This window comes from Phaethon aethereus (assembly GCF_964289735.1).
Source record: "Phaethon aethereus genome assembly, chromosome: 2".
NCBI classification, from domain to species: Eukaryota; Metazoa; Chordata; class Aves; order Phaethontiformes; family Phaethontidae; genus Phaethon; species Phaethon aethereus.
The window spans coordinates 136,986,034-137,011,058 of NC_138582.1; the positions used below are offsets into that span (position 1 = coordinate 136,986,034).

Sequence of the window (25,025 nt, forward strand, 5' to 3'; positions counted from 1 at the left end):
CCTACCCAGAAATCTGCCATGGAGGCTTTCAAACGCATTTTTATAGCCTAATTTACAGATGTTTTGTGTTATCTCTGTTTTGCCTTTCTTGGGGATATATAAACATTCCCTTCATCTCCCACCCTGTCCTCTCCTCTCCTCTCGCCCCCTTCATTTATCTTGGATAATCGAGTCAGCTGTAATGTAGCTACAGTGTTGTCCTTAAAAGTGATCTCACACCATAACCCTGTACTTAAAATTGGAGAACTTACTCTTCCAGCCTCTTCCAAAGCTTTTTGATCTTTTGCGGCATGACCAGACACAGAGCTAACTCTCGCAGCATTTGTAGCAATAACGAAAGGAATGCAGGCCAGGATAAGCAAAGTTAACTGCCAGCCGTATACAAAAGCAATAACGATGGCAGTCAGAAGGGTAAAGACAGTCATAGTCATCAGTCCCAGTCGGCTTCCAGTTGCCTAAGAAAACCCCAGAAACCCCCAAATATTGGTCATTAGATCTTCTTTTTGTCACTTATTTCACCACTTGAAATCACTATACTGTCAAGGCCAGCAGTTCACCTGGAAAATGAAGCCATGTGTGGTCACATGCATGGACGTTATGCACCTACACGTGTAACTCTTCCTAGACGTTCCTCTTACCTGCCAACATTTGGGCCTTTAAGCAAGGCTAAAGGAGTCTAAAGAGTTGGCCATGATGTTTGCTTAATGAAATATATATCTGGGACTTCCTGCACTACCTGAGGCACAGAAGACTGTAGCCACTGTCACAATAGGGCAGGTTGCTGTGGGTGCCCAGCATTAGGCAAGAGGGGTTTATTCTAACGACAGCCATCTATCAACATGTCCCACTAACGGTGGTGGGAACTACTCATCCTCAGGTTCTCACACTGCTGCACCTGGGGTTGGGCTTTTAGAAGAAAAATAATCTAGATTGGGCCACCCTGCTGAAATGCTTTATCTCAGCAGGGATAATGAGTGGGAAAGATGAAATCATACTGAAGAACTCCTGTCTCCTCCCAGACTGCGTAACCTTTACATCAAGAACTTTTAAAATGAGAGATTATCATCATCCAGCATCCGGGTGGGCTCTGATCTGTAGAAAAAAGGTCTAAAAATAGTCCTGTGGAAATACTTCATCTTCCAAAATTTGGCTTGATGGAAAAAACAGAAATCCTTGGGCGGGAAGCAAAAATTCTTCTCTCTTTTGCCAAAGACTGTCCTGCCCTGAAAAGACTTTTCTTGTTCAATAAAATTTAAAATAGTAATAATTAAACCAATGCCAAGGTGAATTGTTGCCATATGTTCTAGGGGCTGCACATAAAGATGGATTTGGAAACTTCAGCCAGCATGAGGCGTGGTACTTGCTGACACTCTGTAGCGCTCCAGAGAACACAATAGCTTTGGAGACCAATTCATGCCCTTAGTTGGCTTTTGTAGTTAGGGGACCCTGTGCACCCCTCCCTTCTACTGCCCTGACAGGGTGATATAGTTTAATGCCACTGAAGCAAACTGGAACTTTTAAAGATAAAAAATGGCTAAGTTTTGTCAAAGACTATTTTCTTACTACAAGCCCATGAGGAAGGAGGACAGGAGGGAGAAGTAGAAGTCTATGGAGACTGAAAAATGTAGGAATTAAAGGGTTTTTGATGTACAAATGTGGAGGAAACAAAAACATCTTAAAACAAACCAGTAAACTTTCCTCCACAAGTCCTGCAACTTTTTTGGTTGGTGGTTTTTTTTGTTTGTTTTTAAGGAGAAGGGAAGAAAGAGAGACATTTGGCAGATTGTCAGGGACTGCTGATGAGGTGAGCCGTAGAAGGAATTGTGCAGAATTTGCCATAGTCTCCTGCCAGTGTCCAGTGGCCCCCTCTCCCATACCAGTGCCTTGAGTCATTCTCTCCCTTGGCCTTCGCCCTCCCTGGTGTTTATTAATTCTGGACCATGTCTCACTGGTCTGCTTGTGTGTGAAGCACATTTGGTGGGGATGGGAAGAAGTCTCTTCATTAAGGTCAGTAAAGGTTTGTATCATCTGCAGCTGCAACCTCCTCATGACACACAGGTGACACCCATCACAGGGTGTAAAAACCTGGGGTCCACTGATTCTGGTCCCCAGCACATACGCAGATTCCACTTTGCATGGTGAGCAGTCTGCAGTTATTATATACTTAGCTTAATAACTTGCAGGGAAGGAAATTAAAGGTACATGAACATCTGCTGGATTTTTGCTAGTTCTCATAAATTATCAGCTGGGAAGCCATTTCCAAGGTGTCAACAGCATGCTATGTGAATGCATCTGCCAGTCTGTGGGGTAGATTTACTACTTTTTGTTCTGAAATAATCTCAGTGTCCCTTGCCAGTTGCAATTAATATTTGTAGGGAATAAAATTATTTAAAAAGCACACAAGAAAGAATCAGCATACCCCTTTGACTTGGGAAGCATCTGTAGCAAGCCGAGTTAGCAGAACACCAACAGCATTTTTCTGATCATCGTACCATCCAACCTCCTGCAAGGAAAAACACTAATTTTTGTTTCAGAAAATTACATGCTCTTACCATATTTCAAATTTATCAGGTTTAATAATAAAACGAACAAACATTTCCAGCTCAGGTAGCGTACGGGGAAATGGAAGTACAAGTCGTGATGGCTAACTGCAATATTCTTCCTCTATAGTCAGCATTGTCCAAGTAACTAAAAGAAAAAGCTTAAAAAGTATTATTCTGTTGTGAACATCTAATTGTTCACAATCAAAGTGCTATTAGCTGTGATGTTCTTCTGAACACGCTTATTTAGAAACTTTTATTATAAACCGCTTTTACTCAGTCCTTCCTTGGGCCTGAAGAGATTAACTGCTCTCTTCTTATGAGTTACCTATTCCATTAACTATAGAAGAGCAACTGCTCATCTTGCATCATGACCACCCAAGCAAGGGGAGATTAAACTTTTTTGGTGACCCTCACACACACAGACAGCTGCAAACTGTGTATATATTAGCATGACAGAAAATATGCACTTTTGCAGTGCCACTCCTTCAAAATTAGACTATTTGCAGTAGCAGCACTGATCCAAATTACACATGGATTAGGAGATTTTCAGAAAAGTTGTACTTTTTCCTAAGATAGTGGTAGAAGAGATGTGGTTTTGTTTTCTTTTCTCGAGACCACACAATTAAGACCCAACGTGTACCTTGTAACAGCCTGCAAAACTGTTGGCTCTCAGGATGCTCTAGCTGCATAAGTCATACCTGTTGAAGTAGTGCTCTGAAGGACAAAGAGCGGAGTCTCATTGTTAGTATTTCCCCAGACTTCCCAAACATGAATCCCTGGGGGAGGAAAGAGTCATGTTTTGTCATCTGATGTTTTAACCCTGTTTATAAAACCACACAACAAAAGCAATGACACCAAAAAGTCTCCTACAATCCCCTGTGCATATGTAAGTCTTGGGAAAACTGCCATTCACCTTCCTGGAACCTGAAACTCTATTTTCCCACAGAAGGGAAGCAACATGGCAAAGGCAGCAGCAGCTTTGTTGTAATGCCTTATTTGTATGCCCCAGCAGCACTGGAAGATAAATCAGCCTACCTAGTCATTGGCTGCCCTGCTCCGACTGCTACCAGAGATATTCACTCACAGCAGTCACATGAACGGATTTTGTGACATGGACATCAATGTGCAGTAACTATTTCTTGCAAGCTGTGGAGCAGTCGTAAGAGGACAGCAAACGATGGAGTTTGATTTATGGTATGAAAAACAGTGTCTGCTATGGAAAGAGTCTACTTTATACTTACTTTGGCAAGAGCCTATAGACTGTCAATGAGAAATGTCAGTCTTAACTTTGACTTTTAAGGCCAGACCCTCAACTTTGATTTCAATCATGTTGAATCCACATTGCTTTCAGTGGTTTATTTAAACCAACAGCAAATATGGACATATGTCTTTAAGTAAACACATCCATAAACCCCACATAGCTCAGGAAGAACCCCAGCACTTCTGTATGTTTTTGTAAGCTCTGATTGGTATTTTTGCTTCTCAGACTGCACTGATATGACTTATACCTGCAGCCTGCTGGGGAGTCAAGAACTTCTAATGTTTCAGTGTAGCAACACTTACTTGGATTATGTATGCTGCTAAGGTAATCACTCCAAGTAAAAGAAACATTAAAGAAAGCACCAAAGTGTTTTTATTCCTCTTTTCCAGATCTGTTTCTTGAAAAGCCTGTACAAGAAAAAACACAAAAATGACTACGTAGACAATGAGTGCCAGTTATATAAACCAGCTTTCATCTCAAGAAGCTTGTCTACTTCAATTTCTCTTAGCAAGTATCCCGGATCCTGAAATCAGTCTGCAGTCAACTTTCTGTTGAGGGCCAGCAAACAGTCCAGCTTTCCATTTAACATACATCTCACTAATTTGTTCCCCCAGCTCTAACTATTGTTCCTCTTTTCCTCTGCTAGTCAGATGTGGTTCCACCAGGCTCTGCCTCTAGAGGGTCACTTCACCAACATTTTTCATTGGGTCCATTTATATAAGTGAATCCCACCCAGAACTGGCTGAGCATGAGGGAGGCCTCAGGACTGCAACATCCATTTGCAAAAATACCCAAAACAACAAACCAAACAGCCCCCCCCCCCCCCCAAAAAAACCAAACCCAAACCCCAAACCTTACCCCAATGATTTTTCCAAATATAACAGCAAATGCAGGATGGACCCCACCTGAGATGGCAGCGGCAATCACTCCCAGCAGTACATACAGCCACTCAGGTTTGTTCAGAGCCATGATCCTTGAGTAAGGCACCACAGGGAGATTTTCTTCCTACAGGAAAGGGAAAGCTGCAAGTTTTCCTTGGAAAGTTGCAGAACATGAAATTCCCCAGGCAGTGGGTGTTCATTAGGCTTTGAGTAGTGAACTGCCTTGGTAAACTACTGAAAGCCCTCTCTGTGCACTTGGAGTGAACAAACATACTGGATGTCTGCAGCTTTGCTGTTTCATATCCTAGAACTTCAACTGCACTGTAAAAGTTTGGAGGCAAAAAAATAAACAAAAGGCTAAGTCATGAGGGGAGAAGGGCCAGGACAGTTCATTGAAAGTCAGATAGGTCTGGTCACCATGAATGGCAACTAACACTTGAATCTTTATGAAGAACTAAAAGTCTCACTGTTCAAAGCGCAGAAAAGATCCCTCTGGTTCAGCTAAATGCTAGTGGGCTGGCAGTAATACAATTGGGTAGAGAGGTCATCTTTCTTTTTTGAAAATTATAGCCTATGCATCATTACCATAAGCATGAAAGAGGCATATGTAATAGTCAGTTACCCTGCATCTCCTTTGAAAGCACAAAAAAAAGCCCTGTTCTGCTTCACTAATTTATTCAAGTCACTATGCCTCCACAGGGGGAATTCTGGAAAAGCAAAAAATGAAAACATTGGAAATGTGATAAAATATTAGGCAGGATTACTAGTAAGTTGCTCCTGCTTCCTGGTTATTTTATCCCATGTTTTGGATGCTGAATGAGGGTGGCTAAACCTCAACCATAAAAGTGGGCTGAGCCTTCTGAACTAATTAGAGCTACTGGATGCCCGATTCCTTATTTGTGAATGGGATGAATACTGGAAGCCTTGAGCATGAACACCCACTACTTCTTCTGAAGTCTTAAGCAGTATTAATAAACACACAGTCAAAAAGTATCTTCTGAAGTTGCATAACTTTTTTTGTGATAACAGGAACTGATCCAGCCTCTTCATACTATTCGAAATATGTACTAGCTGGAAGCTATATTTTAGTGAGAAGGAATATCGATAGATACAAATTACACTAAGGCTTTCATAAGTATTTTGAATAATCAGGTGCTGTATTACAGATGAGAAACTGTATTACAGTTTTTTGGTAAGATGTACACAATTGTCCCCTTATTCGTAGGACAAATACTCAGCCTGGTGAGTACTGACTGTAATAGCAAAGTAAAGGTTGCCTGGCAGCCAGGTATCTAAAAGTAATTAAAATTACGTGCCTTGTGTTTATGTTTACACATTATCACTAAAATTCCGAACTAAACTTTTCATACTAACCTCCAGCTCTTTTTTTTTCTTTTTTCCAGAGGACTTTTTCTTAGAAGAGCACCTCTTGCTCTTATACCTGCTGGATCTTCTTTGAATGCTGCCTGTCCCAGAGATCACTGGTTCTTCAAAATGATCTTGAAGAGTCCGCTCTTCCACAAGATCATTTCTGTAATTTTCCTCATATTCCTCAGACCCTGTGTCTTCACTTTCTTCTGATGTCCCGCCACCTTGAACATTATTGCTACAACCCTAGTGAGAATTCAGGGTATACAATCACAAGGCATTTTGAGCAGGAAGAAGGAAGAGTAAAATTTTTTTCTCATGAGTACTGCTGTTTCAATGTGTTCACTATTGCCTATAGGCCACATATATTTCAGTCTGTAACGGCAGGGCAATAGATTATTTGGTCCTGATTTTTTTTTTTCCTCTTTTCCTTTAAGCAGTCTATGGAGTCCACCTGAAATTTAACAATTCTGTGGTTATGCCATAATTATGCAGTTTGTGCCTTCAACTCACTCTTGTTTTTGACATATTGGATTGTGTAACTGTGAAACACTTTTATGGGTAAAACCCCCAAGAATTCCAAGCCTGTGTCCATGCCCAGACTAGAGTGACTGAGCAGCTGCCAGCTGAAAACGGCAGAAAGAGAATGGCTCCACATGCCAGCGTTTCACAACTTTGTGAAATGGAGAAAGAAAATAAGTACATTTTCCCTTACCTGCTGCATAACAAGGGAATAGTAGACTCCCTTCTGCAACATGAGTTCACTGTGCGTTCCTTGTTCAACCACGACGCCTTTCTCAAATCCAGCGATAGTGTCAGCAGTCCTGATGGTAGACAGTCTGTGAGCAATCACAATGGTGGTACGTCCAGTCCGAGCCTTACAGAAAACCAACAAAAGCAATTTACATTAAAATGTACAAGAAAATAGCACAAAAATAAAACAATTTTAGGCATTTATAATATAAAATAAATCCAAACTTTAAAAAGAATTATTTTAAAATTATTTTTCCTGGTTTCATGTCTTTTGTTTAACAGTCTAAGGACATTTTCACTGGCCTAGTTCAGGCACAGAAAAACCACATTAATCTTATTAGACAGGCAATGCAGGTATTAAAGGCTATAAGTAAGGTTATTTGGCTTTTTACCAAACTTAAACTGTTTGAGCTAGAGTATTTCCACGTATATGCACGCATAGGAAAGAAATGCAGTGAGAATAGTTAGGTCTTTCTCAAAATCAAGCTAGGGTAGCTAGTATATAAAGAAAGGATATTTTCTTTATATACTGTCCATACATATTTTTGGAAGTATAACATTAGCATGACTTCTGACGAGACTCAGCGGGAAAGCCTAGAGGAGTGGAGCACATCTGGCGCCAGAAATGGATTTTAGCCACTCCCTAAAGCTTTCTCCCAGTCTTTTGAAATAAGCTACATCTCAAATCAGGGGCCTGCTGGGATTTGGCAGGGAGAGCTGCCGCAGCCTCAGTCTGCAGGTTACGTGTTCCATCCCGCTCCAGCTCCCACACGCAGACCAGTGGCGCGCACAGTCCTCCTGCTGCAAAATGAGCACATGTCAGCTTGGGGCTGCTGGAGAGAGTGGCTTCCCTCCTCGTTGATGACTGGAGTGGATGGTGGCTTGGAGGAAGGAGGAGAATCCAAGGGGACCTCATGCAACAAATACGTTCTGCAGTCATGGAGCCCGCTGGAAGTTACTTGCTACAGAAGTTGTACCTCATATGGGCACAGGACCAGGGGCATGGAGAAGATGAGGACAGTTTCAGTAGATGAACGCTTCCATGGAGATTTGGATTCTTCCCTTACACCTGCCACCAAGTTCTCATGGATCTGATGCAAGTCACTCAAATCCTGTCACAGTGCGGTTTTCAATGCCTGTGCCCTAATGCGCAGAGGTGTGGAGCCTTCACCACTGCAGCTGGGAGTTGTGATCGGAACAAGCAAAATGTTTTAAAAGATGAAAAGTTGTCTGAAAAACAGCAGACTACAAGCATCTGCATATGACTCCTCAGAAATGGTGTGCATTTGTGAGGTTAATATCTCTGCTCCTCAGCTGTGAAAATAACGAACAATATTAGCACCACTTTTTCCACTTGGGGTTATTGAGAATACATTTGTAAGTCCCATTTGGGGACTACATTGATGGACATAAAAAAACTGTGAAAAGTTGATTAAGTTAAAATTCAGGGCTCATTTTGGTGTGTTCTGGGAACACGCTGAAGGATAAGGAAGAGTATATAGAACAGTTCCCTTAATTGAGTGATGTCCCTCTATGCTATGCACTAAGGTAAGCAATAAGCTTCTGGAAAAGGTTAGTGTTTGGTCATGGAATTAAAGAACATGCAGAAGAAAGCTAAATTATGGCCAAAGTGGCAATCTTTTACTGCTTCACTTTGCAGCAATAATATCATTTATGTATAGATTAGACGAATGCTATTTTTGCATCCACATGTTACCTCAATACTAATAATATCAGTATAGTCACATGAATATAACCAACAGATGCATTTTACCTCAGATTTAGACTGACTGGCTGTGGAATAATTGTTGGAGGTGACCTAGAAATCTAACTTATATCCATATTCTAAAGAAAGGTACAGCACTGAAGAAGCTTCCAGGGTGTAGTGCAGCTGATATGCAAGGGATGCATTCCACGGGAGTTCCCTAGGCCTGTAACCCTAGATGTTACCACACCAGGGGAACTTGGTGTGTCGACTCTAGGAGGAACTGTACAGAGGGTGGAGTGGAGTGGAGACACCACGGCCAGGCTCTGTGAGATATAGAGAACTCGAAGGTACAATGGAATCGATAAGCTGCATATTCACTACCCTGAGCCAACGGTCTGTCATGTTTTTGACAAAATGCTGTACTTGGAGTGAACTTTGCTTATTATAATATCATTATAATACTAAAACACACACCCCTCTCAAAAGTTACCCACCCCCCAAGGTGCGACCACCCCTCAATGAGCGTGCGCACTGAATTTTTCCTAGTCTGTACCTTTAAACACAAAGCGAGAGAATTCTGAACCAATCCTGATAAAGGTATGTGTGACTAGAGTCACTCAAGCTCCACCTGCAAAGTAAAACACTATAAAGTAGTGTGAAAAGAGCTGGATGTCAGGGAAGACACCATCACCCCTGACTTTTAGGATCCGCTGACGGGCTGACCTTCTCTTCCCCCGCATTGGGACGCCTTTGGGTAAGATTCAAACACTTGGTCATATCAAGTGCCTCCCCGAAACTTAAAAGATGTAAAGTGACTCTATAGAGATTTCTAACGCGTTTATAGCCAAGCAGTGTTACTCATACTTTTGGCATTTGCACGTGCTTTGTAGGCAGTGAATTTATCACCGGTGATCCAAAGAACCTGTGTGTCTGTTGCTTCAGTAAATCGCACTATTGATTGACTCAGCCGTGTGTGTGTGTCCCTGAACGCGACCGTACCTCTGAGTGCGGCCGTGTGAGTTCAGGAGGTGTCCGGCTGGGCAGGTAGTGTGATGTTAGTAGTGCATCCGGACCCGTGATAGCCCAACGAAAGTGTTGGGCGCGACTGGACTACTAACGCTGACTTTGGGCATCATTCAGAACCTAAGCTCAGCCGCCCCCAGTGCCTCTGATATCTGAGGATTGACTGGAAAGCAAGGGGGTTTAGTTTCTGCCAAATTGCTCTGCCTCTTAACGCAACACTGGCAATGAAGGTGGTACATTCTGTATTCCCCTCGAGTCATACTTGTAACCCCTATCTCTCTGTGCGTAACTACTGAAAGGAACGGTAGGATTTTTCACTTAGCTTTTAAAAATACATTAAAATAAATATTAGATAAATGAAAAAACACTCCAGCCCAACCATTTTTTATTTTTTTTAAATCAAAGTTCTTCAGCTCTACTACATCTTGGTGGAAACTGCTGACAAAGAAGGGCTGCGAGGAAGGAATCGTGAGCTAATGGGACAGAGGCAAGGGTACAAACTCTGACAACTCTGCTCCATAGTAGAGTTGTGGGGCTGATAAAAAAACATGAGGGGGGCAGAGACTTGGTATTTGTAACTGCTTCATGCTTTTGTTCTGTGATTTGCATTCAGTCTCTGTAAAGAAAATGGCTAAATCCCAAGAGCTTTCTGAAAATTATGAAGAAACTATTCAGTGAAGAATATTAGGAATATTGTAAGTATACATTTCTATTAGTCTACCTTAAAAAGGCCATTCAGTCCTCATATTTTGCCTTGATAAAATGCCATCTGTATTTCACCAGCACATGAACAATTGTAATTTGAGGAAGGAAGTGCAGGAGACCTAAGTTACAGTTACATATGACTGTGTCTTGGTTATAACACTAAAAAACCCTCAGACATGATTCCTACATAAAATTTTGATCATTTAAACTCCTTGCTAAAACACTGAAAATGAAACATCCATCCAAATTCTATTTTCCAGTGTTCTTGATTCCAATAAAAACCTGCACTGAAAATTCTATGTTAATTCTTCTTACATGCTGTTGCATGTTTTCACGGCTACTCATAGCTTCAGTAACATGACTCCTACCTTATCGAGAGCTGCTTGCACTATGGATTCACTCTGAGTATCTAGTGCAGACGTAGCTTCATCCAGAAGTAGAATCTTGGGATTTCTTGCTAGGGCACGGGCAATAGCTATTCGCTGCTTCTGTCCTCCACTCAGCTGAGCCCCTCTTTCCCCTACCATGGTGTTAAATTTCTGAAACAAGAGGAAACAAAACAGAAGTTGTGGGTCATCTCAGATTAAATCCTCATTCCTCTGTGTGATCATAAGTACTCAACTTCTAAACAAGAGGTAGATTTATCTGGCTGACTAGAGCATGGGCAGAGCAAACATGCAACTACATCCATCCATCCACCCCTTAGCCAAGCCCTCCTACCCCCGTTACATACTTTACATGCCTAACTTTGAACTTATGGTTCTTTAAAGTGTTGATCTTTACTGCTTGCTCAGAGAGTGCTCCAAATCCTGGGTTTTCTCAAGACAAGTCTGTAAAAGGCATCACTATATTTCCTGAGGACTGCCTACCTTTCTAACAGCATTGGGATCACAGGGACCCATCAGGACCTATAACATTGCCTCCTCTGAACCTGAGACACACTCCCCCTTGGAGCCATGGCTTGGTTCCTACTGACTGTGTCACTCACTCCAAAGTGGCAAGTCTTAAAGCCCACTGTAGTCTTATACAGCTGTCTAAAAGTAAATGTGATCAAACAACTCTTCCTGAGAAGAGGAAACTTTGGAACAGACTGACATGCTAGAAATGGCACATGCTTGAGAGATGGGGACTGAACTCTCTAAGGTTGCAGAAGAATTTGAAATCAAATCCCAGGTGGGCACTTTTTGCACATCTGTTTAACTTCAGGGCCAAAAGGAAGGACATATCATCATCATCCATTCCTGAGGATGTGTTTTGAATGGCTGATCTCACTTCCCGCCCCCACCCTGAAAGGGGTAAGGCACCTATGGTAGGAGAGGGCTCAAAGCTATGAATCTCAGGCAGAGGGAGAGCTCAAGATCCCAGATGCTAAAAAAGGCCTTGGTTCAGGGCATACTTATTTACTTCCAACCCCCCTTTCCTATTGAATGTGCAGACAGCTCCTGACAAAGGGGTTTGGATTTCTGGATCTTCTCTTTAAAAGCCCAACTCCTCCCATGCCTTGTGAGATGGCTAAGGATGGTAATACAGCTTCCCTTCTCCTGAGTTAAGGCATTAACATTTTTTTCAGACTTAGGCACAAATCCTTTGAGGGCAACCAAAGGCACAATATCTATCCCAGGAAGTCCCTGAACTGAAAGCTGCTGGAGGCTATGAGAGTATTTTGGGAAGTTATACTGCAACTTGCATTCCCATGCTATCCCTCTTAGAACACTGTCCTAAACGGACCTTTCATTCTTACACTCAAAAGAAGTTCATGAACTCACATCAGGCAATCTAGATATAAAGTCAAAAGCATTGGCTTCCTTGGCTGCTTGCTCAATTTCAGCATCAGAAATATCTTCTCGGCCATAGCGAATGTTCTCAGCTATTGTTGTTGCAAACAAAACAGGCTCCTGGCTCACAACACCAATATTTTCTCGTAGCCACTTTAAGTGTACGAATATCCCAACCATCTAAGGTAATCTGAGAGGAAAAGCATATGTCAAAGAAGTTGAGGAAATGCATTCTGTTCTTAATAATTAATTGACTTCTTATTACTTAAATATCAGCTACAAAGAAAAAAATTCTTGTCTTTAGTAGAAAAGTATGTTGAGGGAGAAGTCATAACTGTGGTTTTTCCATCCACTGCACAAGCTAGAAAACAGTGAGGAGCAGCACAGAGAAGACATCAGGGTGTTTTTCTGTTGTTCCTCCTCCCTCCCCATGTTGTCCAAGCTGTCTTAAGAGTTTTCCAGCTTCCCTGCATAATTTTACCCCATTCTCATGCCGCGTGCCAGTTCGCTGCCCTCAGTTGTGGCTACACAATTGCGTCTGTGGCTGTGCTTTACACCAGATCAAAGAAACAGTTCAAGCTGACTAAAAAAGAAGGGAAGGTTATTTTTAACCTAGATTAAATTAATCTAGATTGCAATGTGGTCCTATTAACATTGACATTAGCACAGGGGAGGAACAGCAAACTGAGGCATGAGGGCAGGAATGAACAGCCACAGAAACAGTCAGTTTAAAAAAAAACTGTGTTGATAATAGATAGTTGCCTTGACACATTATGTAGTGATATAATAATATTTGAAATGCTTACCTAGTTCCAACTAGCAGTAGCAACTACTAAGTAGCATTCTTCAACTATTAAGTATTAAAAGAACATTTTCCTTAAATATGGTTTATTATTTCCTTAAATATGGTTTATTATTTCCTTAAATATGGTTTATTATTTCCTTAAATATGGTTTATTTTCCTGTTTTTTCCCTTTGCAAATTTCTTATGAGAAGTATTTACTATTTGCTGACTGGATCTAGCGTTTAATGGTAGAGCAGACGTACAATGTGTAACAATGGAAACTTTTGCTGTTGGTTCGCAGACAGAGAAAAATGAGCCAAGAAAACAACTATTCAAAATAGGAAAACTCTCTCCAGGTTTTAGTGTACATTCAATGAAAAGGAAGCAAAAGAGCAAAGCAGAGCACTGTTGGGTTACATTTTGCTTAAAGAAGTTTACAGAACCTTAGAAGCCAATTGTTGATGAAAAAAATTTTAAATTCAGATCTTTTATCTACTCAAAGATTTGTGGTATTTACTATTTCTGGCACAGTACCGTGAGAAGGAGGAAAATAATGAAGTCAAGCGAACTGGAGAAAGTGGTTCATTTAAAATTTAAATTGTGGAAATACTGAACTATGCAGAGATATGCTCAAATTCAATAAAAAATAAAAGTCAAGGTTCAGTCAATATGGGAAACTCAGGCTTATCCTAAGACCTCTCAGTATTTACAGTTCACTTGCAGGCACTCACTTCTCCCTGGACAGGATCGTAGAATCTCTGCAGCAACTGAACAGTAGTGCTTTTTCCACAGCCACTGGCACCAACTAAAGCAATGGTCTTCCCAGTTTGAACTTTTAAGTTTAGACCTTTGAGGATCTGGGTGGGGGGGGAAAAAGTGTTATATCTTAGTTTGACAAGTTTGATTAGAGAACAGTCTTTTTAAGATAACTGTAGCAATAATCAAGGCAGTAGTAAGGGACAAGAGTCTGAAGGTATGGCAGTATTAGTAAGTTACTTGTACCTGGGAATATTCTGGGGCACTGATATGAAAGACCCTGCATCTATGCTTGTGAAGTGTAGCCATCCTGTTTCAAAGGCTGATACATGCAACCTGTCTTTTGTGAATGGTCCCTGGATCCTTCTGGCTACCAAACCAAGCCTGGGAATTATTTGAGGAGATTGGTAACTGGAACAGGCCAAGTTCATGCCAAGAAACATTTTAAGAGTTCCCTTGCATAGACCATTGCATTCCAGTGCCTGGGAAAATTCCCAGCACACTCAAATCAACGAATATAGACACAACCACAGTACTCTAAACTTGATAGCTCATTTTCTCCAATTTGTATGATCTGGTAGCAGGCTTGGAGTCTTAACATTCTCCTGCTGTCCTCTGTTTTCCAATTCGTAGACAATGGCATAACACTTAGTTATGAATCTCACAGAAAAATACTTCTAAGGCGCTAAATATTATTGCTGAGAAGCAAGCCTGCTTCCTTCTATTTTTAGAATATAAATGGCTGTTTTGACAAGGTAACTGCTGGAAAGCCCTTAATAAATCCCAATCCTTGTTGTTAACAGCCTCAGCAACCTGGGGAGTAGTTACAAATTAATGATATCTTTGTTGCCACTTTCACGTTTTGGAACATTTTACCTCAGAAGATGTCCATGTCATATACGAGTAATGCTGTGTAGTTGCCAAAATATTTGGCTGCCATGGGAACTCTTCTTGTTTATACCAGGCTGATTTATAATTTTGCCTACAAATGTTTTTGCAATGAGAGATTAAAATAGCTGCAATATTGCTCTCCTTTCCCTGTGTTACATCAGGGTTTGTATCTCCAAGAAGCTGATATCCTGGTGCCTGCATTATCAAGCAAGAACTATATTCTGGACACCATGATTTCTCCAGATGCAAATAGTCACAACCACCTAATAGACTATTTCTAACTTTCTTATCAGGCAAGGTGTTGTCAAGATTAAAACTGACAATAACTAGACTCCTTAGTTCTCCGATTTGGTTTAGCCTGGACAGCGGAGATTACACTGTGTTGCATCAATTGCTTGAGAGACTGTGGATAACTTCTACATATCTTTGCTGATTCCTTTTGGTTCTGTTAAATAACATTGATACTCTTAGTGGGGAGAGCTGATGACTCAGCAGATTTTGGAAGGATGACAAAATGTTTATTTCCCTCCCATTTGGTGCACAGACCCGTAACAGCTCACCAGCCTGAATAGCATTTTGAGGAAAGAGAACGAAGAGTCTATCACTTCTGATTTCTGAGCCAAGAGTGAAAGAAAATGCACTGTACTGACTTCAGTTAGGCAGAAGACCTAGCTCTGGGTCTGTCCTTCAGCAGCCCCAGTGTCCTGGAAACAGATTTGAAGCATGATGGGACAGACATCAGATGACAAGTGTGAAGAGCCATCTGAAGAAATAGCCACAGTGATATGAACTTTCCCATTCTCACCACTTAATTGACGTGCCCAGCTTTCAATCGTTAACGTTGGAAATCTCTATTTCTACCTTTTTATTAATGAAGTAACAACAGCAGCAAATCCCTTTTTCTTTCACCTTTATCAAGGCTTCAAAAGATTATGAACTGTTGAATATGGTAGAGAGGTCAAACCAACTGTATCAATCACCATGACATGACATATATAGCACTGCATAATAAGGGCATCAAGGGAAGTTCAACTGGCAAAGAATAGGGACACCAGTTTATTGAACAGCAATTTTAACATCTGCTCAAAATAAAATTTGACTTCCAAATATATATTTGGGATGCTATGTTTCAATCCATTCGATGGCATATTGTTGCAAAGCCTGTCTGACAGGTCATTTTTCACATAGGATAATCACAGCAATTCAGAACAACCAAGGGGCTGGAAAGAGCAACCTCCTGGTTTAACTGTGTAATGTCTTGAATTTTTACTAACAGATCTTGAAAAAATCTTATTTGGTTTATCAGAGCTCTTGTTCCAAGAAATTCAGACTAGGAGCAACACACATTCTTAGCTTTGTCCAGCAGAAGAGAATGGTGAGCAGGTAGTCAGTGGCAGTAGATGTGGAGCTTTGTGCACTATTGGGGGGGAGTGGGAAAAAAAAAGTCCCATCTCCCAACACAGGAATGCATTTTGCATTCAAGAACAACAACAAGGTTAGACAAATACTATGGATATAGGCTGCAGAATTTCAGTACAGTAGATTAATCTAAAACAAACACTTACTTTAACATCAGGTCTGGATGGGTAACTGAAATGGATGTTTCTGAATTCAATTTCTCCTATGAGTTTGTCTGGTTTGTAGCCTTCTTTAGAACTGCTATCTATGAGCCGTTTCTGGAAAGAGGTTTTTAAAATGTATTGGTGGTTATTACACTTTTAGAACTGTTATTTCAGCTGGATACACTGTTTTCTCCTTTACTTTCTCAGCTGCTGGTTTACACTGCAGTACACCATTGCAGAGCTGCTGCATTTTACTCACAGGATGCTGAATGCAGGGGAACACCTCACTGTGAATTCTACTTTAACAAATATAGTACATTTTCAAATGCAACAACATCCACAGCAGAAAATCTGTAGAAGTTCTGTGATTGCAGAACTGTACTATCTTGCAGCCAAAAAATGGCCCTCAGTAATCCATATAGGAGGGTTTTACACTCACATCAAGAAGAATGATGTAGACTTTTCTGCATGAACATTCTAGTCCTACTTGTTTGAAATATTTTATAAACACAGATATCCAATTGCCACATAACACAGCAAGACCAAGATAATAACAATGTGGAAACCTTTTTTCATAGCAACATCAGCACTGCAGCTTTCTATTATTATAGCTTTCAATAGCAATATTACTCTCTTCCTCAGCAACTCCTCCTCCCCCCCAAAAAAACCGCTCAGCTGAAATTATACATACAAGCTTTTTTTTTTTTTTTTTAAAAGTACAGTGCCTTACTACTTTCCCTCTGCAGTTGCAAGTCTAACATTAGAAAAGGACTTTATCCATAAATCTCAGACACACATGCTGGGTTTCCTAACATTCATTGTAACAAATAAAGAGGCAGTTTTCTTGATACGAATGGAAATATTACGGGTTTCAGTGGTAGGCATCTATAGAGTTTATGGTTTGGGGAATTTTGAGTGTTTTTGTTACATCTCTTGAGGGAAAAATAAAGAAGGGAAAAAATTAAGTGTGGTTGAAAGGTTTCTTTTCTGCTTACTTAGATCCTTACCTTATTGATAATCTGATAAACTTCATAGGCAGCCCCACGTGCGTTAGCCACACTCTCCAGGTTAGGAGCTGCCTGGCCCAGGGAGAAGGCTCCGATGAGCACAGAGAAGAACACCTGCAGGAGACAGAGGGACCCATCATGCTTAACAGTGATTACAGAACCACCAGTGCCCAGCTGTCAAACACACAAGTCTTTCTAGTGCACCCTTTCCAGGAAAATTAAATACAAAAGTGAAAGGTGCATTTCACAGTTGGTCCTGTCCACTCCCCATTTTCCTGGGGTGAATGGTAACTACTGACACAACCTTCTGTGGTACAAATGACTTTTTTTGATGCTCTTGCATTTTCTATTATGTACAAATAGAACAAACATCTTTGTTGCTTGCCAGATGTTCCCAAAGTTAAGAGGCTTGCAAAACTGCAGTTTTTTCTGAAATCCCACCTGTGGGAAGAACACACAATTAGCTTGACATGCTGTGAGGAACAATACTGAGGAGAACTCACCAGAAGTCACCTGAGTGTGAAAGTTAAACATGTAGCCAGACTTTTGAGAGCAAGAAGATAGCTAAATATTCCCAAACTAATACCAGCTTAGACATATTGGTAATCAATGGTAGTTTGTAAGTAAACAACAAAATGTGCAGAAAATATTGAGGTTAAATGAGATATTGAGGACTTCCTAGTACACATTCAGCACACCAGTGGGGTTCATTTAATCATAGTGTCTAGCTAGAATTTTGTCGGCAATCCACATTACTTGTCTTTGCTTCCTAACCACCACTCTAGGTTGTTCATTCTGCCCTACAATAGTGTCCAAGACCAGTTAGGAAAGTGCAGATACTTTTGCCCTCTACATTGATTAGAATGGTAATTCAAGATGCCCTGTTCAAACTTGCTATATCAAAAGCTAGGTAAGATGAGTGCCTTCCTTTCAGTACTTTTATACCAAGCTAGTTTCTAACAGCTAATTTAGCAAGCACTTGGCAGAAAATAAAAATAATTATATACACCACTTACATAACTATTTTCTTCAAGTTACAGAGCATTTTTCAAAGCTGCATTGCTGTACTTACAATTAACACACGGCCAATGTCATAATTTTCTTCCTCTGCAGTGAGCTTGGTTCCATACCAAAATGCAAGTGCATAGGATCCAAAGACAAGAAATTGTGAAACACCTAGAGATGTGTTGGTAGTAATGGATTTTTTTACTCCAACACTTCTAGCCACGTCTAAGTTAGCATCATATCTGAAAGTGGATAAGGAAATCATTAATTTGACAGGTACCACATACCATTCTGATTGATACTTATCAGTGTCTTTTTTTAATTAAAAGAATTTCTGCCATAAAAACAATTAAAGTCTCACAAAGAAAACAGGTTTTTTTTTTGTTTTTTTTTTTGACAGCAGACTAGTAGGGATATAATTTGTTTGAATAAATCTGTTCTGATGTATGCTGACAACATTAAACCACTACGGAAGACATAGTGGTATCTGGAAGATATTTGGAAAACAACTGAATAGCATTGACTTCGTTATCATGATGGAAAGCATGATACCACACTTGAGCCATTTGTTTGCATTAGTCCTGAAAGGAAACCTTGAAAAACTTTCATCAACATTACCTATCAAAGGTAAGGTTTAGTCTTCCTCATTTAAAAAAGGCAAAACAAAAAAAACCCAAACCCCAGGCACTATAAATGAAGGCAGGTAAAAGACTGAAAGCCAGAGCGCCCTCAGACGCCAGAGTTGTTCTCTTACTGGCCATGCTGGAAAGTCAGGAACCTTTCCCTTAGGTTAGTTTACTGATTACTATGGCAATACAGCAAACAAGTGGACACAGAAGAACAGTATAAAGACTGACAGGTTCAATGTGAGAATTTTTTCTTCTAAGAATAGTTCATATTCATTCATCTATAGTTTCCAGCTAATAGCAAAACAGTGCAAGCTGTTGAGCATGTCGTTGGCAAGTAAAAAGATAAACTATTCCTAGGCTATACTTTCCATGAGCTTGAGTAAGTAAAAGCTAATACATATTTTCTGTACAAAACATCCCCATAGCAGGAAGACATGAGATTCAGTCATCCATGAAGGAATCTTAAAACAATGTGCATTAATTTTGTTCATGTAAATTGCTCATATGCTACCAGTGCTATATTTGTTACTCAAATGTATTTAAATGTCTTGGCTTGGTCGTGTTCTTAAAAACAAGCCCTACCTTCAAGCCAGCAGTGTCATAGGTCCTCCAGGGAAACGAGAGCTGGGTTTAAGCAATGCAACAAGTACATGCGATCCCTTGACTACAGAGGAAGAGCCAAGCCACTGCCAGAAACAGAAGACTGAAGGTCCCTTGCAAGTGTAAACATTTGCAGTCAGTGGAGGCACTGTGCAGTGAAAGGTTGCTTTTCCTAACTCTGAGGCCATCATTCAAGAGCTGTGTAGGAGTCACGATCCACGATTTGCAAAATGCCCTAGTCAGTCCTTGGTAGGAGTTTGTCCCTAGTAGATGATGTTCCTAAGAGAGCCACCAGTTCCATGGATTTTTTTTCATTAAATGGAGGTAGAGCTGTGGAAGAGGCTGACTGGACAACCATGGAGGAAAGGAAAGGCCTTACTACTAAGCTGGAGTTACCTGGGTATCAGTTATTTTGTCTCTAGACCTTAAAAAAAATAAAGAAGAAGAAGAAAATGTAGTTTGAAGCAGCTCCTACCATTGGATTTTTGGACACTGGTATTTGCAGGGGCCAAGAAGAAGATGGGGAGAAGAGGGACAACAGATCTAGGCTGACTTAAGGCTTTTTTGCCTTCACTGTGTAAGCAGAAAGGGTCTTAATATTATTGTAACTTAAGGACAAATCCCAGTAAGCAGAATACAGTGCTGTAAGATAGTCAGAGCTCAGCCCTTGGAAGTAGACAAACGCAGGCTGCAGGACCCTGAGCTAGGGTTAACATCACCGTAGATATTTCACACAAGACCAGGGCAAACATGAGAGCTAAAAAAGATAGAAGAGATTCATGGATCATATGGATCAGGCCTTCTGGTTTGCCTTTCCCAACTGTATGGTGTTGGTAATGCCCTGTATTTGTATATTGAATGTTATTGTATGTTGTTGTTTATGATATGTGAATAAATTTGTGGTCAGGCATATCCACCCTCACCTTTTACATGTGACTAGGGTCAACACTGGATTAGGTCAACTACAAGTGTTATTTGCAAATCATTAAAGTAATAAAAGCCAGTGATGCGATTTTGCTTAAGGCTGTTATCCAGCAAAGTTTAAACATAAGCTCGTTAATCAGAGATCAGAACAGCAGTGCACATGTTCTAGAAGTTAAGCAATTAATCACATGCTTTTCTGCATTTGACTGCTAGATAAAGATAATGTTCCCACCACTTTCACTTTAAATTCAACTCCAGATCTCAATCAGAGGAGAAATTTGTGTTCATGCTGCCATGATAACACCAAGTAGCCTGTTTTCACTAACAGATTTACACATCTTTATTTTCAGCTGAGCTGTCCACTTATAGAAGGATAAAATGACATTAAAGAGAAGCCCATTCCCCTGCCCCTTGGGGAAGAAAAAAAAAACCAAAACCAAACCAAAAACCCAACCCACGGCCAAACTTCTTTTCCAGATTTTAAATATAATTATTATTTCAAAAACTTACTTTGCTAATGCCTTCTGCTGTCCATTGAAAGCCACAACAGTCCTGATAGCCGTCAAAATTTCTTCTGCCACAGCTCCTGCTTTGGCATAAGCAGACAGCTCTTTAGCAGTAAGGGATGCCAGGAGCTGGAAAGTTGAAAAACAGATGTTATTGCAGCCTACTGAAAGGGTATGCACTCTGTATTGGTGAATAAAAATTGTCTGTGTTCAAGGCACAAGATGAAGTTTTAGAAAAGAGGGGGTCAGCTCCTCTCTGTGCCCTGAATTCCTCCAAAAATCCAGCTCATTCTCTCATTGTGTCCTCATTAAGGACTATGCAAGCATCAGATGAGCTTCATGACTGACCCATTTTCCTCCCGAGTTGAGGACAGCCTATGATCTGCACTGTCATGTGTGAGGGGTCAGGGAGGTGTGCTGTAGCTGCTCTGGGTGGTGTCTGAGGTGTTCAGAAACTAGAGCACCAGTAGCCATTGAAGTAAGCACGGTAGTCACATTACAGCTTTTAATGCTCTTCTTCCTAGCTTATCTGAAATTCTTCAGGTGGAAAAAAGCTTGGTATTATATGCAAATAACCACTGAGGAATACAAGCTGTACCCATTAATGTGGCTACCATGGATCACAAGGGGAAATGTTTTCCTACCTGAAAGGGAAACCTCTCCAGATATTTCACTAATCTGTATCACTCCAGTCTGCAGTAGCTGTGTATATATCTATCTATCTATCTATATCTCTATCTATCTGTCCTAGGGTCTACTCTGTACACAGCATGAGACTTGGTAAATTATTTGCAATGGATGTGGTATGGCACATGCGCAGATGGAAAGAGCTGGAAAGGCATTTAGGCATTTGCATTGAGGGAAGAGCGAGGGTCACCAGCAGGTGCCTGGGCTTCCCCAGCGCTCTGTGTGGGGAAATCTCTGTGCGAGGGAGATGCTCTGGTGCAGATGATCCGCCTGCCACATGGTACGAGGACAGAGTATGTGGACAGAAGGAATATGACCTGCAAGTACGTGCTTGGAAACCCAGAGAAAAGCTACAGGAGGAGCGGAAATCATAAAGTAAGCATGGGGCAAAGCTCCCAGCTTCAAAACCACACTAGGTTTCTCCCATGCTCTCCCCCTTTCCTGTGCGTAAGAACTGCAGTGTTTTCCTGGTTTGCTTTGTTTATCAATCCCCACACACTTACAGTTGACCAAATTGCTGCTGATGCAGCAAGCAGAGGGCTGACTGACAAAATCACCAGTGTCAGCTTCCACCCGTGGATGAATCCTATAGTAATCCCTGTCAGAAATGTGGCAAAAAACTGTACAAATATACAGATCTTGTCTCCGATGCCTTCGTGGATGGTGTTGATGTCACTTTAAATAATAATAATAAAAAAAGATTTGTTAGCTTTGAATGCCTTTCATTCTAACTCCCCCCCTCCGTTTCATGCTGTGTGGCCTAATGTCAGAAGCTTTGCCATTTCCTAACTGGCACAGTGAAATTTCTAACCACAGCTACTGAACGGTACCATTAGTCTCTTGTGTGGCCAAAACACAGCAGAAACCTCCTATTTTTTAGGACTAATTATCTGTATTTTCCATCATTCTCAGCTGTTTCTATGCCCTGTCACTAGGTCACAAATGACCTAGTTTCCTTATCCAGAATCCAAATGGAGTAATACAAGTAAACAGCCAACCAGCCTCTTCATGTCCCATGACCATCCCAAATAGATTCCTTCTGCTCAGCTCTCTGATGCATTTTATGTTCTTAATTTTGGCTACAGATTCAGATCAAGGGTTATCTCCAGTCTATCAGAAAAACCATTATTTGCAAGAACCTCTATTTTTCATGCAAGTTTCCTTCCCTATTTTCTCTTCCCAGCGTGTACAGATATTAAAGCTGAGAGTGGTTTCATTTAAGCTTCTGTTACGCCTTTCAGGACACAGCTCTTGTCCAAAACTATCTTAAAATCCAGAAAAAAAATCTGTGAATTCTGTGTTCGTGTGTATAGTCCCATTGCATCTTGGGGCATACAGTCCTCATCCCTAAGTCTATTTAAGTCCATGGAAAAGGTCCAAAGACTTTGACTGGACAGAGTCCAGTCTGAGATCTGGCTGTATGTAGTTGCAACCTCATTTCCATTCAACAAAGTGTCAGAGCTTTCAGGTTTGTAAACTAGCTGGAGACAGCAGAGCTGTTTATCTAGTAGGGTCTGCCACGTACTTCATGGACATTAGAAAGCCAATGTTAGGCATTTCACAGCAAAAACCTTCCAATGCATATATCACAGAAACTGCACAAATGAAGCTGAAAAGAATAATGAATTTCTCCCTCAGGGCTGTAATATTTCACATTTCAGGGTTTTTTGTTTGTTTGTTTCTTTTAAACTCTCTACAGGCTATTCCACAGAAGATAAATGGCAGTTTCTTTTAAACGTCGTACTTAGGCGGGTAAAAAATGAACAGAACTCTCACTCTGTCAGTCTGGTGTTCAGTGTTCCTATCTGGATAGTATCAAACCAAGCCATCTCCTGATGGAGCACTGCAAAAAAGAACTTCTGCCGGATCCTGGCTGTCTGCCTCGAAGCAGCAATCAAAAATGTCCATACTTGGATGGTGCTTAGGATCAACACAGCACAGCCAATTCCCACGTAGTAGTAAGCAAACCTGTGATAAGGGAGCAAAAGGCCATACGACTCCACTGTACCATGTGAGAGAAGTTAGGCAAAGCAACAATTAGTCTTCATTTACTCCATCAAAGTAAACACTGAAATCTGTGATACATTGTTGGGAAACCTTCTCAAGAAGGCAAGCTTTTGGCTTCCGCTCAAAGGGATAATACAGTAAAGGAAAATTCCCCAATACTGTTAACAGAATAACTACAAAGTATCTTACTTAGTCATTTCAGCTTCTATATCTATGCTTGGAATTGATGGACAGCTGGAACTATTTACTGAAGTATCTGTGGGGGGAGAAAAAGAGAAAGTAGTAATATTTGTGAAGATATTATATGTAGAAGATAAATCATGGCGATCTAGGGCAATCAGTTTGGGAATGTTTTGTATTTTGCAAGCGGGGCTTTGCAAAATACAGAATTATTTGGCAAATACTAGAAGTTCAGAAAAAATAAGTGTGTGATTATAGTACCTGATAATTGATGATACAGGCAGTGGTCATGCTCCTTACTATCTCACCAAATTTGAAGTTCATTCATAAAGAGAACAGCCAATGCACTGCTGTTATCCTGTTCAAGCCATTAAAGGTTGATTGAAACAACCAAGTCATTCACAGCAGGAGGAATTTTCCTCATTATACCCTTGTTCAGATCTGCACCAGTGTATAGTCTGGGGAAAAACCTCTGTCCCTGTAGCAAAACATAACTGATATGTAGAGAAGCCTAATTTTAACTTTTTACCTTCTGACACGTTTGATTTCACAGCACTTAGCACAAAGCTGTTTGTCATCTCTCCAAAGACAATGATCATAAGTGGCAATCCAGTACCATTTGCAACAGCTGCGATCAAACCAACTACCATCAAAAGGACATCCACCCAATCAGCATAGCAAAACTGTGTGGACATTAAAAAAAAAAAAAAAGAGGAAAAAAGAGAAAGAGTGTGATGTTATGCCTGACAGTTCACGTATTTGTTACAGTACAGCAGATTTACAGAACATGCTTTGTTTCTACCTACATATTCTAAGCAACAACAACACTCCAACAGAAGACAAGCAAGGAACATAAGAAGAATTTTGTAGTAGATCCAATACATCTTTAAATCAGTATTCAGCAGGGCTGCTAAGGGAATATTGGCAGGACACATGGATCTTCTTCAACTCAGCAGGGAGAAAAAAAAAGGGTATGTCCTACATGTTTCTAAGTAATGATCTTCTCTGTACAATATATTGCATTTTGTGTTCCAGTAAGTTACATATTTACTAAGATAATGCCTTTGAAATGTAAACAAGAGTGAGTTACTGACCAGCACCTGGGTTCAATCTGCCAGTAGAAAAACATTTGCAGCAGAGATTGTATCTTAAGGCTTGTCTACCCTTGACCATTTGTTTGACTTAAAGAAGGATGTGAATTTAAACTGCCATAGCTATTCCTGGATGTGGTTAAACTGAGATCAGAACATTTTATTCCTGACTGTCCTAACCCTCTTCCAAAGTGTAAATGGACATGGAATAAACCAGAGAAGAATAAAGTTCTGTTATTCCAAAATAAGCAAGTCCACATGTAAGAGTTATTTGGGAATAGTTGTTGTATAGAAAACTGACACAAAACCATACCACTGGTTCTCTCCGAGAGCAGATCCCTTAAATGTCAAACACAGGACAAATCCTTTATAAATAGAG

General features: G+C 40.6%; 1 protein-coding gene across 1 annotated transcript in view; it reads right to left on the bottom strand.

Moving 5' to 3' along the window:
- Positions 1–24,754, bottom strand: part of ABCB5 (ATP binding cassette subfamily B member 5) — a 32,661-nt gene extending 7,907 nt beyond the window's left edge. The window contains 19 exon segments of the mRNA XM_081996663.1: positions 252–455; positions 2,420–2,503; positions 3,242–3,319; positions 4,107–4,211; positions 4,663–4,809; positions 6,060–6,299; positions 6,769–6,930; positions 10,611–10,781; positions 12,009–12,174; positions 12,176–12,207; positions 13,533–13,658; positions 16,014–16,124; positions 17,018–17,131; positions 18,090–18,264; positions 20,686–20,810; positions 21,872–22,043; positions 23,145–23,336; positions 23,565–23,631; positions 24,085–24,754. Of these exon segments, the coding sequence (XP_081852789.1) occupies positions 252–455; positions 2,420–2,503; positions 3,242–3,319; positions 4,107–4,211; positions 4,663–4,809; positions 6,060–6,299; positions 6,769–6,930; positions 10,611–10,781; positions 12,009–12,174; positions 12,176–12,207; positions 13,533–13,658; positions 16,014–16,124; positions 17,018–17,131; positions 18,090–18,264; positions 20,686–20,810; positions 21,872–22,043; positions 23,145–23,336; positions 23,565–23,631; positions 24,085–24,250 (2,637 nt within the window). The 5' untranslated portion in view covers positions 24,251–24,754.
- Positions 24,755–25,025: the final 271 nt, after the last annotated feature.